This window comes from Aspergillus bombycis (assembly GCF_001792695.1).
Source record: "Aspergillus bombycis strain NRRL26010 chromosome Unknown contig00002, whole genome shotgun sequence".
NCBI classification, from domain to species: Eukaryota; Fungi; Ascomycota; class Eurotiomycetes; order Eurotiales; family Aspergillaceae; genus Aspergillus; species Aspergillus bombycis.
In genome coordinates, this window is record NW_019170004.1 from 796,724 (window position 1) to 816,214 (window position 19,491).

At 49.1% G+C, this 19,491-nt stretch overlaps 8 protein-coding genes across 8 annotated transcripts; 4 read left to right on the forward strand and 4 right to left on the reverse strand.

Annotated features, from left to right (window-relative positions):
• Positions 1 to 141: 141 nt before the first annotated feature.
• Positions 142 to 1,457, forward strand: ABOM_000686 (dimethyladenosine transferase; the record flags this gene model as incomplete). Its single annotated transcript, XM_022527816.1, has 2 exons — positions 142 to 615; positions 696 to 1,457. Coding segments are annotated over 2 exons (1,236 nt in total), but the record flags the coding sequence as incomplete, so codon positions are not given.
• A 648-nt stretch (positions 1,458 to 2,105) lies between these two features.
• Positions 2,106 to 2,819, reverse strand: ABOM_000687 (class I SAM-dependent methyltransferase; the record flags this gene model as incomplete). Its single annotated transcript, XM_022527817.1, has 1 exon — positions 2,106 to 2,819. The coding sequence occupies one exon, from the start codon at positions 2,817 to 2,819 to the stop codon at positions 2,106 to 2,108; it is 714 nt and encodes a 237-aa protein (XP_022394414.1).
• A 2,808-nt stretch (positions 2,820 to 5,627) lies between these two features.
• Positions 5,628 to 6,775, reverse strand: ABOM_000688 (glycoside hydrolase family 43 protein; the record flags this gene model as incomplete). Its single annotated transcript, XM_022527818.1, has 3 exons — positions 5,628 to 6,297; positions 6,350 to 6,569; positions 6,625 to 6,775. 3 exons carry the CDS (start codon positions 6,773 to 6,775, stop codon positions 5,628 to 5,630), a joined length of 1,041 nt encoding a protein of 346 aa, XP_022394417.1.
• Positions 6,776 to 9,610: 2,835 nt separating this feature from the next.
• ABOM_000689 (MFS transporter) lies at positions 9,611 to 11,554 on the reverse strand (the record flags this gene model as incomplete). Its single annotated transcript, XM_022527819.1, has 8 exons — positions 9,611 to 9,957; positions 10,022 to 10,320; positions 10,396 to 10,513; positions 10,571 to 10,659; positions 10,713 to 10,812; positions 10,905 to 11,029; positions 11,090 to 11,249; positions 11,302 to 11,554. The coding sequence occupies 8 exons, from the start codon at positions 11,552 to 11,554 to the stop codon at positions 9,611 to 9,613; spliced, it is 1,491 nt and encodes a 496-aa protein (XP_022394416.1).
• Positions 11,555 to 12,453: 899 nt separating this feature from the next.
• Positions 12,454 to 13,506, forward strand: ABOM_000690 (short chain dehydrogenase/reductase; the record flags this gene model as incomplete). Its single annotated transcript, XM_022527820.1, has 3 exons — positions 12,454 to 13,045; positions 13,107 to 13,288; positions 13,351 to 13,506. 3 exons carry the CDS (start codon positions 12,454 to 12,456, stop codon positions 13,504 to 13,506), a joined length of 930 nt encoding a protein of 309 aa, XP_022394620.1.
• A 789-nt stretch (positions 13,507 to 14,295) lies between these two features.
• ABOM_000691 (SDR family NAD(P)-dependent oxidoreductase) lies at positions 14,296 to 15,117 on the forward strand (the record flags this gene model as incomplete). Its single annotated transcript, XM_022527821.1, has 1 exon — positions 14,296 to 15,117. The coding sequence occupies one exon, from the start codon at positions 14,296 to 14,298 to the stop codon at positions 15,115 to 15,117; it is 822 nt and encodes a 273-aa protein (XP_022394621.1).
• Positions 15,118 to 16,217: 1,100 nt separating this feature from the next.
• ABOM_000692 (serine hydrolase domain-containing protein) lies at positions 16,218 to 17,719 on the forward strand (the record flags this gene model as incomplete). The annotated part of the gene is made up of 6 exons (XM_022527822.1): positions 16,218 to 16,317; positions 16,386 to 16,500; positions 16,705 to 16,810; positions 16,860 to 16,943; positions 17,003 to 17,503; positions 17,558 to 17,719. The coding sequence occupies 6 exons, from the start codon at positions 16,218 to 16,220 to the stop codon at positions 17,717 to 17,719; spliced, it is 1,068 nt and encodes a 355-aa protein (XP_022394618.1).
• Positions 17,720 to 17,914: 195 nt separating this feature from the next.
• ABOM_000693 (uncharacterized protein) lies at positions 17,915 to 19,059 on the reverse strand (the record flags this gene model as incomplete). Its single annotated transcript, XM_022527823.1, has 2 exons — positions 17,915 to 17,976; positions 18,030 to 19,059. 2 exons carry the CDS (start codon positions 19,057 to 19,059, stop codon positions 17,915 to 17,917), a joined length of 1,092 nt encoding a protein of 363 aa, XP_022394619.1.
• Between the last annotated feature and the right edge of the window lie 432 nt (positions 19,060 to 19,491).

Consider the following 19,491-nt stretch of genomic DNA (forward strand, 5'->3'; position numbering starts at 1 on the left):
TTAGAAAACAATTTTATGCAGTAGTTAGCTACCATGTGACTTCGGTGCCTGGATGACTCAGCTTGGCTATCAGCAAATCATGTGACTTATCAGTGCGATCACGTGCCGTGTCCCGCTGATAACGCATGAATTTTTTGGAGATCAACAAAATTCCCGCGGAGACCAAATATTGAAATCACCACCAGGCATTGCGCAATGGGAAAAGTCGCACGAACCAAGCACAGCAGCGGTGCCAAAAGCCCCTACCAGAAGCCCGACAAGGGGCCACTGGGTAAGGCGGCATCCGCTATCTTCAAGTTCAATACCGATCTCGGTCAACATATTCTCAAGAATGGAGCGATTGCCGATGCCATTGTCGACAAGGCCAATATCCAGCAGGGCCAGACGGTTCTGGAAGTCGGTCCTGGTCCCGGTGTCCTAACAAATCGCATTCTCGCGAAGGCCAAGAAAGTGGTGGCGGTTGAAGTCGATCCTCGAATGGCTGCGGAACTCACCAAGAATGTACAAGGCACCCCGGCGGAGAAGCGACTCCAGATTGTCCTCGGTGACTTTATCAAGACGGATTTGAGCCAGTTGCCGCCGTTCCAGATTTGCATCAGTAATACCCCTTATCAGGTATGTGTGCTGTGTTTCCCTTGGGCGGATTGTTGATCGATCATGAATGCGGGGTGGAGAGACTGACAATCACCCGATAGATTTCCTCCCCGCTTGTTTTCAAACTCCTCGCCATGCCTAATCCTCCCAAAATGTGCGTTCTGATGGTTCAGCGCGAATTCGCCCTCCGTCTTATTGCCCGCCCTGGAGATTCCTTATATTCTCGACTCTCGGTGAACGTGCAGTTCTTCGCGCGTGTCCAGCATATCATGAAAGTGGGCAAGAACAACTTCCGTCCTCCACCACAGGTCGAGTCCAGTGTGGTCCGAGTCGAGCCCAAGGCCGATCGTCCGGCCATCAGCTGGGACGAATGGGATGGTATGCTGCGTATATGCTTCGTGCGTAAGAACAAAACCCTGCGTGCGGGTTTCATGGGCAACAAAACGCGCGCCATGATTGAAAGAAACTGGATTACTTTCGCCACGATGTACCCGGAGAAGGTTACGCAGGCGGATATAGAATTCATGTTGGGTAATGGGGAGCCGGAGCCCATGGAGGACGTGGACATGGATACGAATAACGATGCGGATGCCGACGATGTCCCTGAGCTGGACGAGGATGATATTCTAATGGGTGATATGGGGTTCGAAAAGAAGAATGTCCCAGAGATTCCCAAGGGAACTCTGCTAACTATCGGCAACAACAAGGTTTCTCGAATCATGGTAACCAAGTTAATACAGGCCAAGCTTCAGCGGATCCTGGACCGGACTGAACTGGCCAACGCTCGTGCGCAGAAGTGCGACGAGAATGATTTCCTTCGTCTTCTTCATGCCTTCAATAAGGAGGGCATTCACTTCTCATAGTCCGGTGACGTTCAGTGACATTTGATTTCGACGAGCAATGAGATTTGTATGAACGTGGGATGGGCACGCTGTTACGGGATAGCAGCCAGTTAGCGAGCACATTTTTTAGAGTTAATGATATCCTAAAAGTTTTTTTGATGAAACAGCCAACGGCCACTCTTGAAGTTATAGACATTTTCCACACGCTAAAGTGAACGAGGAGATTTATCACAGCCAAAACCTTTATATACGGAATCGGACAATGGAGCCAATAGGTAATACGAGGAACAGAGGCTTAGGATATTGCCACTAGGATATTAAGCAGGATTTTAAATCATGAACATATTATGAGCAGTAATGAGTCGTGTAAAACGAAATCAATAGGGCTGAACACACACGTGACGGTCATCAAAAGAGGTTCTAAATAGAACAGGCATCAAGCTAAGCTTGTGTCACTTGTCTAGTAAGGTGGCTTATTACGTACAGCCCAACATGAAACAAAAACCGCCAGGATCAGAAACTTTGGATTGACAAGGGTCTATCCTGGGTGGTGACTTGTATCACGCAGTCATGGGAACTAATGCAGCCCTAGAGCTGCAACTAACCTTCTCCCTGGAACCAGTCGTAGAAGCATAATCTCGAAAATGATAGCAACGGATAGATCGGAGTCTATGACTTGGGGCACGAAGCAGTGACAATTTGGAAAAAAAGAGGACCCAAGTCCACGTCGAATTCAGTAGGAAGCGGCTCCCATCGCAAGTTGCCGAGCCCGGCCCGAGTTGCACATTCCTCATGCACCCCCGGTTCAAGCATATAGCAGAAGAAGGCTATCGGGTCCGTAGTGTCAAGAATAACTTGAATGCGGGCACCTTCTGTCATCCGTTCAAGCACTTTGTAGGCCACTCCCCCAAAGTGGTATTCCTGTCCGCAGGCAGTTGTCTGTAGTATTTCGAAATTTGGAATGATTCCGAGAAACTGTCCCCCGGGCTTTAGGCTGCAAAAGATATTCTGCCACATTGCCAACAGCTCCGTCTGATTTTTGGCATAGTTCAAAAGCCAGATGCCTAGGACAAGGTTAAATGTCCCTATGGTGAATGGTTTGATGCAGTCCACAACATGGAACTCAGAGGGGTCATCTGGTCGGGCCTGGAGACGTGCGCTGGCCACCATGGCCTTAGAGATATCCACGCCAACAACCTTTTTAGCTCCCCAGTCAATGCTTTTTCGGGACCAGTACCCGGCTCCGCAGGCTAAGTCAAGCACTTCGAGCCCATGAATCACACCAATTCGGTCTTTAAGGGTGTCTTCTAGTAGCCATACGCTAGGAAGATTGGCCGCATCGTTGTAGCGGTGCCCGATCTTGTCGAACTGAAGAGGATCCATATCTTACAGCTGAACTTGGCTGCCTTCTGCCTCTGAGTGAACTGTTTTGGAGATTGACGGAGTCTGGTGAAGCACTGAAACCTATTGTCGGCATAAACAGTTCTATTCAGTTAATCTAGTGAAGAAACCATGTAACCCTGACGTAACTGTGTGTGCATTATATATCATACGATGGAATGGAGGATACGTGAATTTAACTTTAGCCATGAATGTTTATTGGGATAGAGTTCAAATGACACTCTAATGTACCTAGTAATCTTTCAATGCACAAGGCAGTGCAGTTTCTAGGCTGTAGTTCCTGTGGAGTATCAGCTACTTTTGGATATGAGCTCATCTACATATAGTAGCCTTCATAACTAAATATAGACAAGGTAATCTAGTCACTGATCTCGGGAAAGTACTTATTAGAGCTACTGAGGCAGCAGATGTGCTTGCTGATACTGGTAGCGGAGCCCCTGTTAGTTCAGGTGTCATCTATCAGAGGCCTTGCCACGGAAGAATAAGGTCTAGAATTATGACCTATCCATGTAGGTATCACGGATCCGATACCGAATCGGCACATATCTCCTGTAGAGCGCCCGGGCCCCTAACCCGGACCTCTTTGCATAGATCCTGGTCCCGGCCCTTCCTACAGACACCCTGGCCTCGGTTGCAGTTTAGAACCAGCCGAGCAAGGTATCGCCTGATTGATTAAGTCAAACGATGTATGCTACATAGCTACAGCGGTTAAATCTCCCGAGAGCAAAGCTTCGATTTACTTTCGGAAACAAAAATCTCTTTTGACCTTTACTACGCGTAGTGGCTGAGCCTCTATTAGATGGATGTTTTGATATTCTCAAGAATATTTAAGTTTCAATAATATCATACATATTCAATGTTATCGTATAGTATAAGATCAACAATCCATATACAAAAGAACACTAGTTCCCTGAAAACGAGCTTCTTCACAATATATATTCACAACACTCATCAGCCCTTTTACACCACAGAGTAGATCAGCCCAGCCAAAGTCAGCGGAACCAAGAAGAAAACAAAAACATTCCACGCAAAACGTTTCATTCCCCGTGAAAGCACGAGCTGGACTTTTTCATCGAGCTATGTCTTCTCACTAACATGGGGGAAGGGCTGGTCTGCCACCGGCTTCCCTAGAAACTCACACAGCGGCTCTCATCTATCCGACAGTTTGTACTCTAAGAGCCTATCCTTGGGGGTTATGCTCCAAACGAGCTCATAGTGTTGTCTATACTTAGCCTTAGTCTTGCAACGGGCATCTTCAGGATTAGATATCCCCAACCAGCCCTGGAAGGTCGTCTTGTGGATTCTCCCAATCGGATGAGTGAAGAAGCGATTAATATGATAGATGACCATGACAATCGGGTCATAAGTATTTCAATCACACTGTTCATTCAGCTCTCATACCACGAGTCGATATCTCTTTCATCGAGCATGACCTTGGCTTCCGGATACGCTTCGATCAGGTCGTCCGAAAATGCAATAGCTGGGGTGTTGGAGCGAAGTCATGCAGCAGCTGATCGAACTCCTGGCGCCTGAATTTAGGTCCTGCCTGCCCCGAAGAACTTTCGATCCACTGCCTCCTACCACATCTCGGGGTCGCCAAACCGTGTCGACATGAACTGGGTGGAGTGCCAGCATGGTAGCCCCAGAATCTCGAGTGCAGTGCACATGGCTTGTTTCGGTCAGCAATACACTTTCCCTGATGATGCTAGGCCTCCATGGCGATATAAAGGATGTTAAAGTGGACTTACATGCTGTCCCCGTCCGGTTAAAACCCAGACACAGGCATTCTAGAGGCACTGTGCGCTTCATCCCTCTTGGGGACTGGTTGTTCACGGGCCTAAACAGCTCTGGGTGTCTTTATTGCAGTGTTGCCAGTTCGAAAGGCTGATCACGTATCCGGTTTAAACTGAAGTATTGACTGCTATCGAATGCCTAGAGTGAATTGAAGATTATATGCATTTAGTAGATATATCCCGCAGCAAACACAGAGACTCTTGTATAGCAAATAGGTGCCCTGCCCCCCAATGAATATGACAGGAATATATACAAAGCCTTTTAAAAAGCTCAGCAATTAGTCTTTCACGTTCTGCGCCAGAATTCAACTAGCGCTTATTTGGAAATTGTTAGTGCTTACTTGTACGCAAGTTGAGTGGGGGCTAGTACCAATACTACGTCTACCAGGTACGGCAAAGGTCTTGATGCTTCTAGAGACGGTGTATAGAATAGTCCCAGGTCGTTGTTCAGCTCACTGTTCATCTCCAGTGGAGATGCTACTGAGGCCCCGCTGAGAAAGGAGTGCATTTAGTAGATCCGATTCAACACCAGGTAGCTTGGACACCTCAGTCAACAGTTCCAGTCCCTGTAATTCTAAAGCTGGTCGTGTAAAGACCCCACCCATGAATGGGTTCCACCGGTAAGGCAATTTGAATTCTCGCGTACTGTAACGGAGGATCTACTCTACAGGGTAGATAGCCTGTCAACCTCAACTAGGCAAGGATACGTGGGCGAATAGAAAGGAAAGGGTGTATTGACTGAATAGTAGAACGAATCCAAAAGAGACTGATTCGTGTCTCTTCCTATATCTGCGGTCCTTTTCAAATAGCCTAGAATTCTCCCCTTTTCGGTAGGTCTATTCCTGTTGTAACAAGGACTGATTAACTATACCACACCACATTAAAGAATAACACATAGTGTCTGAATATATTCAAGCTACCAGGCGAAATTAGGGTTTGTGTGTGCACGCTTAACCCATGGCGCATAAAGGTAAAATTCCATAGGGTAGCTCAAAGTTTATGCCGAATCAATGGAAAGCCTGTCACCACCGACCTGCACAGTCGCTGTGTACACCACACGCTTGTTGATATCCATCGCATCCGTAAGACCATGGAAGATTATTCTGGTAACCTCCTGATTACCATTAGACGCTGGCTGGAAGCTTGCACCGCCAGGGCCAATCAGCTTGCAACCAAATGCATCTGTAGTCTTAAGCAGCGGCTCCTTGATCCTAGTATAGGGCCCGTTCACGTTCTTCGCCGTCGCATACTGAACATCGTACGTGGGTTCAGCAGTGGAGTGAGTGCTGTAAGTCAAGAAGTACGTGTCACCGCGCTTGAAGATGTACGGAGCCTCTATATTGTTTCCATCAGAAAAGCCTTGGCCGTTCACCCGGAGCAGCTTTTGTGCGTTGCCAATCCACTCGACGCCTTCCTTGGGCCCGGAGCTGCGCACCTCCCGAATCTCCAGCCAGTTCTCGGGGATTTCTGTCTTGTACACGACATATTGCTTGCCGTCGTTGTCTTTGAACCACGCGGGGTCAATCACGCCCGATGAGGTTCGGTTGCACTGTACAAAGTCGTTCTCAGGGTGGTACACGCCCGCGATATCGTCGCTGACGGCCGCGCCGATGCAGTGTTGAACTTTATTAGTACCGATGGTCTCCTTGTCGAGCGCCGCGAAGTACCTGATCTGGCGTTAGCAATCCGTCTCATGGTTACACCCCACTCACCACGAACATGACGAATTTCTTGTCGGAGCTCCTCTGAAAAACATCAGGTGCCCATAAGCCGTAGACGCCGCTCTGCTGCTGGCCTGCCCATGTCGCTTCATCGATGGCCAAGGTTGGGCCTTCAAGTTTGCTCCATCCGCTCTCGAACTTCGCGGATTTTGCCCTTTGGAAATCCTTTCCATTGGAAGTACCGAAAGAGTACCACGTGTCGTTTGTATAATAGATTGCTACAGATGATGTTAGCATTGCTTTCCCTGGAGACTCTACCTTTATCGAACTGACATGGGTCAGGAAAGGAAGGACCAAGAAACGGCCCAGAGATGCCGTGACATTGCTCGGCGGCTGCGTCTGGTGTTCGAGATGCTAATGAGAGAGGGGATGACAGCGCGGAAGCCGCAAATAACGCCGCGAAAGGCAAATAAGAACGGAGCATGTTGGAATGATATAGATGGGGATAGGTAGGGAAGTGGGAAGGTGACTCAGGGAAACTGATGAGAAAGAGTTCCTGGCAAGTGCACCTTATATTGGCTGGGGTCTGGAGATCGAGTAGGGTTTACTTTGATGCTCTGGAAATACGAGCAACCCCCTGTAAAATGCGCATACCCCTCCCTGTTAACACTAAAAATAATTTAGGCCACCCGTAGTATGTAGATCGCTCTAGAGGCGCAAGCCGCGCCGAGAGGCACTGCCTTCCTCCGGATCCAAAGGTCCAGAGAATGTTAGGAAATGCACGGACCTCTTCATAGTAATGTTATTGACGACCGTCAGAGTGGAAGTCTCGTCAAATTGTATAGCATAAAATTCGTTCCTGAGAAAAAAGCCTGCGATTAGATGATAGTTGTTACCCAAAACATGCCTGGTGGATATTGCAAATAGAGTAAACAGTAGACAGGGACATATTACTATCAAGCAAAGAGAAATATTGTCTGGCAGTATGAGTAGAAGACATAAATCTTTCGCAATGACGATGGGGAGTTGACTACTTGTATAGGATTTCACAATCAGCAGCATATGTTGTGCGCGTATACCTATTTGGATCCAGTTGAAAGCATCAGGATCCTCATATCCTAGGTAACTTGTATTGCCTCATCACGCCCTAGGTAGGGTTTAACACATACATGGATCTCAATCATAGTATCAGCACCTGGCGTGAAGGCAATCAATTTAATTCTCAATAAGTTAACGAGCGTGAGTAAGCCTTGTCAAATGCTGATAAAGATTCCCGACATCTACAAAACAACACCTGTACCCAAAGCTAATTCGATATAGGCCTCGTAAGCTTCATTGAGCGATAAGTTCTCTTTAATCAAATATGGATAAGCTGAGGCGTTAGACATGACTTTGTGGAAGCGTATAATCCCGCTACCTCTCGATCGCGCGCACAAGTATGATATATAACCTCCGATGAGTAGGTCATAATGACAATATAAGTCCAGCAAGGACTACTGTCTCAACATGACTCTAGCTATTCAGATACAGGATATGTTATCCCGATCCCGTTTCATAAGCCTCCTTATATTACTTCAATGTATGATAACTGATAGTGAATCCGTGAGTTATAGTAGTAGTCAGGGTAGAATAATATTCGTGTACAGAACTTGTCTATAAAAATCATATCAAGAAGCTTCGTATGCCGGATTGCCATTCATAATGTGCCCGATACAACCATTCGCGGCTTACAGATCCACCTCCTTTACCTCCTGGGCCATTATGCAACACAGGAAGAAGGAAACAGGACAGCAATACCCAGAACACGACTTCTCGATACCAATTTTGTCCTCCATCGTGCCTCTCTTGGGGTAGTGATATATTGCGTTGGTACAAAGCAACCTGTTAACATAATATTCAGGATGCGTTGGACTGGCGATGCGACGAAGATCTTACCTCTTCATTGCAGAAGGCGTAGGGGTTGAAGGTTGGGTCTTTCAGCCTCGCATGTGTTCTTCCAGATGATACACACAGGCAAAGCCGGCTGAGAAGCGCTAGGGATTAGGATTTCAGGTTAGCATGGCAGGGACATGTCTGAGGCCTGGAGAAAGGTGATGAATGTTAGGTTTACTTGTGTTGATGGGGCAACAACAGGTGAATAGACTGAGACCCTATATTTGTCCTTTGCCATATACCTCTTGGTGGAGTGGGATGCTGAGGCTCCTGGATTCAAGTCCATGAGCCACATTCGTCAGCGATGCAAGCCAAAATGGTGGACCAGACAGAGCTTCCAGTCGCCGTCTGCATTGAAATCGTATAGTTGCGGCCTCATATTACCCCAAACCCTCCCCGCTCTGACTCCAACCCCCTCCACGTTCTTTGTATTCACCTCCAACAGCTTCCAGCAAACATGATAAGAGAACATAGGATAAAGACTGTCATACTCCATCCAGCAGTACGAAACGGAAGACTCGAGGCTTCCTAGACTACGACGATTGGTCATCTCTCGCTTCCGATACATTGTTTTCTACATTTCTTTTCCATGGCTTCGATACAGCAGCAGGGGGGATATCACCATGTGCAAATACGGCGAGATGTGGGCGAGAATGAGAACCCTATCTCTGCAGCATGGCCAGAGAATACTGGAAATGCAGAACATCGGTCAAATGCCCCGAACCATCTGCCAACGGTGCGTAGCGCTTGAATTTACATCGTTTCTTTTGTTCATGAGAGAGACACACTAAGGAGAGAGATGGTAAACAGACCACATCGGTAGGGCTAGATCAAACACAGCCTCAGACCTGGCCCAAACCCCAGAGGTGGGGGATCACGATCATTGTTTCATGCTTTACACTCATCCCACCGGTCTCATCAACTATGCTTGCACCAGCCCTCGCGAGCATGGCAGCAGATCTGGGCATCAGGAATGCTGTGGTCTCTCAGCTCACACTCACGATTTTCATGCTTGCGTACGCCATTGGGCCATTACTTCTTGGTCTTTTATCTGAAACGATTGGACGGTTGCCGGTTCTGCTAGTATCGAACGTGTTCTATTTGGCCTGGACTCTCGGTTGTGGGCTGGCGAGAAACAAGGCAGACTTGATTGCTTTTAGACTTCTGGCCGGAACTGGGGGAAATGCACCACTGGCCGGCCCAATTGTCAATTGCGCTACTATGTATGACTCTCGTAGTTCAAGCCGTTTCGCCTAAATAGTTGAGCCAGGACCCAGTGCATCAGTAAAATACGATTACAAATAAGGATGAATGACTCTTGAATAGAAACATACATGGTTGACTGCTACTACTATTGAATCTAGGGCTTTCACGGTCCCCATCATCCTCAAGTTACCCAACGTGTCTGGTTAGTACCTTCCATCTTCATATTCTGTCGCCGGTAGTAAAGCGTCAAGCAGAAGGCCAGAATGGCGGCCAGAAAGCTCATACCTGCATTGACCCCATGGCCCAATCGGTATGCCGGGGCATCCTGGGCTCTGTAAATCCAGACACCAATGATTTGCCCGGGGCCAGAGAAGGAGATGTTGAGTGCGGTTGTGATAGACCGTGCTGTGGTCGTATGGATGTTGTCTCCTACCCAGGCGTTAAGTGAGGGCAGACCCCCAAACGCCCCGGCGGTAGCAATGATGAGGAACGCATAGCGTGCAGTATATGCCTCAGCCGGCAGCGATGCTAGCAGGGCATTAGCATTGTACCGGTGAGACGAGGATAAAATATGACGAATTATTGAACCTACCTTGGATAACGAAAGCCACCGAGGCAACAAGCTGGGAACCACATGCGATGGCTCCTCGGCATTTCAGCCAGTCTGACAGCCACGCAAGCCCTAAAGTCACAAGATATGCAACAGCATATGGGGGAACAGTAAAGAGCTGGGCTTGGAGGTCCGTATAGCCCAGTCCCGCAATGATCGTCGGAGCAAACAGGGACAGTGATGCCACCCCAGCCGATATGGTTAGATACGTAAGGTAGTGAAGGTAGAGTCTTCCTGTGAGAAGAGTTTCCTTAGCGTCTTTCCAGTTGAGTTTATCCTCGCTTCAAAGATCGACCCAACGCGTCAGTAGCCCCTCATGCCTCGAGTGATTGAACAGCACATCGAAGATCACTCACCCCGAGGAACCGCTGTCTCCTAGACGAAGCGCCTGGAACTTCTTCTCTTCATCCGTGAGCCATCCTACGCTCTCGGGGTAGCTTGGCAGAAAAAAGAAAACCAGCAAGCCAGCAGCAACTGAGAGAGACAAACGTCATTAGCTGATTTTCCCGGTATCGTAGACAATGGACTTACTGGTTGGAGCTCCTTCCACCAGGAAGAGCCATCGCCAGCCCTCTAATCCTCGCGCCCCATTCAGGTGGCCGACGCCATATGCGATCGCACTAGTTGTTGTCAGGGACCGTGAACATCCTGAAGGTCAACCGATTGTCCATACCCGCCAAAGGCGCCCGACAGTGTGGCACTGCACATGAATACCGCAATTCGACTGGCGCGTTCCGCGGGTTTGTACCAGAATGTGAAATAATAAATCATACCTGAGGGATGTACGAAAGAGATTAGTATAATGGGACAGAACAGGTGAAAGAGTTCAATGTGTCAGAAGGAGTGTAATGTCAGCAGTACATACCTGGAAATGCACCGGCTTCCGCAGCACCCAGAAGAAATCGGAGGGCTGCTAGTCCGGCAAAATTGTGCGTAAATCCAATTCCCAAGCAGAAGGAGCCGAATGCAATGACAAGTAGCCCCAGCCACCTAAATATGCGTTAGACGCTATGTGATTACCTCTCGTTCGGCTATCTTGGAAAGCCTCACCTGCGCGGGTGAAAGATTTTCAATGCCAGATTGCTCGGCGCTTCAAATACAGAATAGGCCACGAGGAAAACCATCATTGCGATGGTGAATTGATAGTTGGAGATATTGTTGGTCTCCAACAGGGTATCGTTCGTGGATGAATTGAGGATCTTCGCATTTCCTGGGCCATGTCAGTAAGTTGAGGCGCCGGCAGTCGATGCCGTGGCACCTACCAATGTTCGATCTGTCGAGGTAGCAGAGGAGATATATAATGGCAGTCGATGGTAGGAGCCGACAGTCGATTTTCCGAACAATCCTGGTCCATCGTAGGTCAGTAGGTGCCTTCACCAATTCGAGACGATCCCTTAAGGCCATGGCTTGCCTCTTTTCTAGTTCTGGGTCTATTCTGGGAACATCTTCCAGTTCCTCAGCATGCTCATACTTCACGTCTCCATCGAGACTGGCTTCTACGTCGCTTGAAGACATTGTTTTGCGTCGTGCAGTAGAAAAAGATCGGTGTGGTGGGAGTTGAAGACCATCGGGGGTTGTCTTGAATGGTTGGCCGCCCGACGTGTGGAATGTGAAGAAGAAATAACAACCCAGCCTGGAACTGTGGAATTCCTTGAGATTGACACCATGTCCTCGAGCCGACTGTTTGCCATGTCTTCCCCGCAAATCCAGGCCTACCCCAGACCTGTGACCCTGTATGGGGGATGCTTAACCGGGGAAAGCAACAATCCAATTCAGGGAAAAAGTCAAACAAAACAGGACGAGGGAACGCCACTGGCTACGGAAGGGTCAGGATGCGAGTAGCAGTGGCATGATCAACGTAGACACCAAGGCGCCGGGGAGATATGCGATCAGCATAACGCTCTGAGTCTTGCGGGGTAGGGTTTTCTCAGCGAACCCTGCAAGATGGCACGGTCCTCTCGCTATATGTGGTCTGAGCATGGGCAGAGAGACAGCCACATCGCCAGTAGAGAGAGAGAAGACTACGAGATTGACTCTGATTGACTCTGACTAGGGCAATGGCCTGTTCTTGTTAGCCATTCCGGGTGTCGTTTCTGGTCGAGCTTATTTATCCTTCCTCGGAGATGGCAGTATACTCCCCGGTCTACTCATCCCAGGTTTGATATCGCGTAGAGGATGTCAGAGAACCCCCGCTTCTGTCTCGGGGCAAGCATGGCATCCCCGCAAGTGGGGTCTGGTCTGATCTTCCCATCAGTCCCACTATTTCCTTAGCACCACCGATGTGGGGTGATGACAAAAAGTACGAACAGTGCGTGTGAAACGTTTCATTATCACATAAGACGGGGTAGGACCGCTCTGTCCAAAGAAGCGTTTCATCTCATTGACCTTCCGAGATATACCTTGGAACCACCATTATGGATGCGAACAAGCCCAAGCAAGACATCCTGGACCGTGCAAGATCGCGAACGGTGATCATCACAGGAGCAGGGGGAGGTATCGGTGCGGCAACGGCCAGGGAGTTTAACAACCGTGGTGCCACAGTGGTCCTTGCCGATATTCCAGCCCTCGAGAGCAACGCCCGCGAGCTGATTGCGTCTTTCTCGTATCCGGACCATGCTGTATTCATTCCAGTCGATATACGAGATTGGCAGCAAATGCAAAGACTCTTTCAGCAAACTATTCAGATGTTCGGGAGTGTGGACACCGTGGTGGCCAATGCCGGCGTCATGGAATCGGAACATGTTCTAGACATGGAGGATGTGGATAGCGAGGGAAACCTGCGCGAGTCCCAAGAGGCATCTAGGGTCATTGATATTAATATCAAGGGAACTTTGAATAGTACGGACCCCACGCTTGACATGGGTACAGCTACTGACAGTGTCTACTGCTGGACTACTAGCATTGCGGCTGGCCATGCACCACATGCGATTATCATCCAACACGAGGACGGGGCAACCGTCCATTGTTATGGTGGCATCTACATCGGGGTACTTTGGGGGGACTGGGGTCTGTGCATATATCGCGTCCAAGCACGCGGTGGTTGGATTACTGAGAGCATCCCAACTAGCTGCAAAGCGTTATAACATCTCCATCACTGCTGTTGCTCCTTTCTTCACACCAACTGCGATAACCTCAGGCCTAACGGAACGCTGGAAGGCAGCTGGATTGGAAGCCAACACGCCAGAGATGGTGGGGAAGGTGATATTTGGGTCGGCTCTAGATGACAACAACAGTGGCAGTTGCCTATTGGTACGCATTCAATCCAGCCACATTGCATGGAAATAATCCCAAACTAAAATAACCGTGAGCAGGTTGCTGGAAAGTTTCTACGCGAGCTAGAGCTGACCCGGAGCAATTTAATCCCGGAGTGGCTAGGAGGGGATGTGAAGGAGTTCATGGACAGAGCGTTTAATGTAATTCAAGAAACAGGCGGCTATCAACTGCCAAAGATCAGGGCGAAGGTGTGATAGAGATACGGAAATGAGACATTCGTGCTGTAGACTCTCCGATAAGCCAGGAGTCGACTCCATCGAGCTCTCAATAATAATGCTAACGAATACAACAAGTGAGATACAAACCATAGGTGATTTCCTTCGAAATTCATGGAAAGTTGCGATGTGCATCGAATAGACCGAAGATTCAATCCTCGTTCCGAATATCAATGGCCCACCCATGGTTGCAAACTCGTAGACTGGATGCCATGCATACTGTGCCCCATTTTACCTATATTGATGTAGTACCTCTGCTAGTCGATCAAACGGAAGCAATATCAGAGCGATCATCCCAACCAACCACGGTTATGTAAAACATCAGAGCGTGCGGAGAAGCTCCGAAACCTGGCAACCGTGGCGTAATACCTTCCACGATGACGAGCATTGGAGAAACTATATTCCATGTTTCAGCTGTCCACCAAGGATATTGGATGCATTCTCTTACCTATGGCGACTCGGACCTTGGCGGGGACAATCGAAACAACTCCGGCTGAAGTTCAACATGAAGGTAAAGCAACCCCGCAGCGCTACTCGGACAATTGCCCGAGAGTGGCTTCTTTTGAAAGCAGGTCGCTTCATTACCTAGCATGCATACGTTATTTATAACCTATAAACTCACATCAACGGAGAAAGTAGTGCTTGGAGGAAGACCATCCCCCTTTTCCCGATTTTATTGATTCTGCGCCGTCACACCGAGAAACCCCTCCACCACCCCAAGGATTTCACAGATTCCAGCAGCAAACCAATCCTGATCAGTCTCACAATATGGCCACCTTCCCAAGATACCCGGATCTCCATGGCAAAGTCGCCCTGATTATGGGAGCCGGGCAAACGCATGTACCAGGCTCGGAAGCATGGGGCAATGGGGCAGCTATCGCTAGATGTCTCGCACAAAACGGCGTCCAGGTTTTCGGCTGCGATGTGAATCTCCAGGCGGCAGGGCGCACCGCTTCACGCATCCAGGCGGAAGGCGGGAAATGTGATATCGTCCAAGCCGATGTGACATCGGAAGAGGACGTGAGGAGAGTTGTGGACGCCGTGATGGCAAAGTATGGCCGCATCGATATCTTGATCAACAACGTGGGCGCCACAGTAGCCGGTGACCCAGCCAGCATGCCCCCCGATGTCTGGGACAAACAAATCAACCTCAACCTGAAAACGGTCTACCTAGCCTGCCATGTGGTGCTTCCGATCATGGAAAAGCAAGGGTCGGGGTGCGTGGTCAATAATGCCTCCATTGCGGACTTGAGGTACATTGGAAAGCCACAGGTCGCGTATTCGGCGGCAAAGGCGGCGGTGATCCAGTTTACGAAGGTCACAGCGGTCATGTACGCACCGAAAGGGGTTCGATTGAACTCGGTCGTGCCGGGTTTCATCCACACGCCTTTGGTGGATAACTTCAAATTCAGCGGCCAGCAAGAGGTTTATGACAAGATTACACAACAACCCGTCCCTTTGGGGCGCATGGGGGATGCGTTCGATATAGCCAACTCTGCAGTATTTCTGGCCAGCAACGCGGCTAAATACATCACTGGACAGATTTTGGTTGTGGATGGTGGATTTACAAGCTCTGCTGCTTCTCTATAATGTACACCAGAATATGCGGTCCTTCATCACTATGGGGAGTTAAGCGTAGCGCAAAAGGGCAGGGCAGGGTGGCATTTGTTGCCATACTAACCCTACTACCGACACGTAGGCGTGGCAAAAACACCTCTCCCAGCGATATTGCAGGGCATCATCGTATCGTGTTCCTTATGATTGATCTCTTTGTACATACATAGCATGCTGCCCTCTTGTTGGCTCAAACAGAGCCCCCCTACTAAGATTATGTCATTTATACTACCTGGTAGAGTATTGCAATCAGTGATAGCCCAAGGCTTTACATACATTTGGGAGACGTAGCTCATCGTGAGTATGAAAAAGTCCATCGTGGTAAGGATTGGTATTTTCTGACGATAATCAGTACCATATCCTGAACAGGATAGATGTTTAAGTTTAATATATATTCCGCCTAAGACAATTGTATATTAACTGATCTCTACCCGACTGTTCCAGGGTTGTGCTATGCACTTCCCTTTGTATATAAATCCCATACAAAATAGATTCACCACTTGAGGCAACCTAATTATTAAACTTGCAGTGCCTTGTATAGCGCGACCCTAACACGGTAGAGTATTCTGTAGGTGTCGCGACTGGTTTTGCATGGTTGGGAGAAAGATAATCTGACTCGAGCTATCGCTGGAGAATCTTATCCAGTTCAAGCCATGCCGACAGTAATTCTATTCCGATCTCCGGGCCACGCCAACACTTTTCCTAACAACGCCGAGGTGTACATTTACTGAAATAGCCGAAGCCTGTTGCTTAAATATGTGGGGAAAGCGCTTCGGCAGTTGAGCTGTGCGCATTGGCCGGCACTAGCTGTGACTATAAACAGGCCTAAACTAGATATATAACGGTAGCGTGGAACGGCCTCCAATTACTTCATGTAGCTGAAGTGGGCCTGGAGCGAAGGATTCTCGCTACCATGGTTGAACATTATACAATATGAGTGCTGGTGATAGCGATGTGGACCGGTAATTGTGCCAGAATTATACATTGCCGGGCCCCGCCCTCGTCTGCAGAGTTCGTGATTATAAGACCGATAGATAGATCTGTAAGTACCCCTGGATAGGACAGACCTTGTCACCATGACTTCGTTCGATGAAATCGTCAATTCTCTCCGTCGTTCATCTGGAGAAGACAAGCAGCCCCTCCCACGGGTTACGTTGGGTGCCATTAATAAAGATGGTATGGAAACTGCGAACCTTGCACAACCAGCGTTCCACGCCTGCTGACCATCATAATCCATGATCAAGGCTCCTTTCACTATGCCAAGGTTTTTGGGGATGAGTCTACCGACACTCCGGGCACTGATGCTGTACATTGGGTCGCGTCTTGCACAAAGTTTCTGACCACCGTCGCTGTGATGCAGTGCGTAGAAAGAGGGCAGCTAGACCTAGATGCCGACATAGCTAAAGTGTTACCGGAATGGGCAGATGCCCAGATATTGACGGGCTTTAATGAAAAGGATGAACCCATCTTTCGACCGGCCACTAAGGCTATCACCCTTCGGCAAGTCATCTGCATCCTACGTTAGCGCTGAATTATAGATGTTTATATACTAATGCCTCCCAGGCACATGTTGACTCACTCCAGTGGCATGGCATATGTGTTCATGCACCCACTCCTGGCTCGCTACCAACAATTGCAAGGCGAACGACCACTTATCCAGCAGACTGTGGTCAGTACACAGGCCACATTCTTAGTGCCAGAGCTAACCTAGTATGTAGAAAGAGTCCTATCACCCATTCCTGTTGTTCGAACCGGGCGAGCGCTGGCTGTACTCGCCAAGCGTCGATTGGGCAGGGGTCACGGTAAGCTCTGATGCTTCTGACTTGATATGGGGTTTGTGACTGACGACACGAGATCAAAGGTCGAGCGGGTCACTTCCATGAGACTTGGGGAATACATGAAGCACCATATATTTGACGTTGTTTCAGCGAAAGACGCTACCTTTCATCTCGAGCAACGAGAGGACCTTCGCGCGCGGAAGGCTAAGAACTGGGGAAGAGTAGGCCAGAGCCTGGAAGAGGAAAAGAATCCTGTATGGCCCGACCCAATTGCAGAGGATCAAGGTGGAGGTGGGGTCTACACCACAGTCAGCGAGATGCTCAAGATCTACCACGGCATTCTCACCGCGAAGCTGCTCCGACCTGAGACTATCAAGCTCATGTTCCAGCCCCACCTGGGAAGTAACAGAGGCCTTGACAAACCAGATGAGTACCCGTTGCCAGTGATAAATGCAATTTGGAATGCCGTGCCGCATGATGTTCCTGTGAGCTTTGGCCTTGGTGGCCTTGTTAACACCGCTGCTGTCCCCGAGCAACGGGGGGTGCATTCACTCACCTGGTCCGGTATACCGAATTGCTACTGGGTAAGTCATTCAATTGCAGAAGGAAGGTTTTAGCTGACTCTTTAATTGCTGCAGTGGATCGACATTAACAATGGTGTCGCTGGTATATATCTCTCTCAGCTTGTACCGATGGGGGATCAGAAGTCTGTGGAGCTGCTTACAGCGTTCGAAAAGTTCGTATACTCGTCGTTGAACCAGGTTCAGCCAGCAGGTGTACAAGCGCACTCGCACTTGTAGTAATCTACATATACCTCGTTTATATCACTCTGAGGCCCCAGGTTTAACATAATTATAACTTTCGTACAGTGAGAATCTGCGAAGGACTCTACTATGTTCGCTTCCTGGCCTGAGGAACTAAGTCTGTGGATATTTATGTTAACTATGATCAAGTCGCCGCCGTAGTAGTTAGCCCCCATGTTCTTATGAACACCATTAAGTAGGGATTTCAACGACACCACACGCAACGGAATTATCCTCCGGGTTGCCCATGTTGCCTCCGTTTGCAAACAGTAATTTCCTTTTACCCTGCAGGTGGCTACCCTCATACTCCGTGAATAGGCTGACCACATGCCCACGTCCACTGTCTTCCACCCGCCTGGGTCTGCTGAATCCTCATTCACAAAGACTACCTCATGGCTAAGGGCGCTGACAATAATCAGTCCAGACCCATCAGTCCGATCAGGGTGTGGCGTCCAGATCACATATGGCGTGTTGTGGGGTGTGATCGGCTTCGTACCGTTGGAGGCGAGTGGAATTCCCTCGGCCGAATTGAATTCCAAGGGGGACGAGGCGACCTTGTAATACACATCACAGTTACCCTGGCCGCAATACTCGTATGTCATAATGTAGAAATCCGTTGATTCGATGTGCGCGACTGTTGTCATGCCGGGTCGATCGGTCTGTGTCGAGTATGCTACGTCCGGGACAGGGTTCGACCAATGCTGGAGGTCAGTGGTGGTGACGTGGACCAGCTTCTGGCTGTGTAGCGGGTCACGCTGATCAGAGAAGAAACAGACTATCCTCCCGTCATACAGCATCAACCAAGGTTCCCAGAGGGCGGCATTTCCGTTTGTGATGGTCTCCGGGCCCGCGCCGTAGGCGATGTGGCTGACGAATGTCCAAGTTGCGGCCTCATCTTCACTGACATAGAGATCGATATACACGCCGCCCTCGAGAGTGACCGGGGACGATACGCCCGCAGCAAGAATAGACCCTGCGGCGTATCCACCGAAGTCCACCGGCAAGGTGAAGAGCTCGGGTTGGAAACGCATGCCCCAGCCATTTTCCTCGTCCTTGACTGCGGAGAAATTGGTCCAGGTTGATCCTCCATCGACTGATTTGTAGATGGGGTGGTTCACTAGTGGTGGTTCCTTTGGGTAGTTCTCCCACGTAATGAGCAGCGACTCATCGGGCAGCTGGAGAGAGCGAGCGTACAACGTGTGCCATTGTACGGCGTCGACTTCAGGATACCAAAAGATATAATTGGTGAAATCGGTGAAAGCCTCAGGCTTGGGGTTGCTGATAACCTGGCAGGAAACAAGACGGAAGAGAAAGGCAAAAGCGCTGGGTTTCCACATTGTGATGGTATAATTTTGACACTGAGGCCCGATCAGTAAGGTGGTGAATGCATGACCATTGTCAATGCTGTTTATATATCTTCGCAAAGCTGTAGAAGTTGGTCTCTTGATAAAGCGGTTATCAATACGTCTCCTTTTGAGACAACATCGTATGATGGTGACAGATTGATATGTCTGAAGATAGCCTAGGATTGTCGCGGAGTGTCGGGATAGAGTACGAGTGGCGATCGTCTGGACATGCGGAGTGTCGGGAAGAATTAGGGTTATTGGGGGAGTATCGGGATCGCAGCCAAGATCTGGGGTAGTGTCTAATGACACCATCCCCACAGGAGCTGCACCACGTTAGGTTCGCTATTCGCTGGTTTGATATTTATGCTTCAGTCCCTACAGATAGCAAGGCGGGGAATAAGTATATCCCAGGAGGCGTCCTCA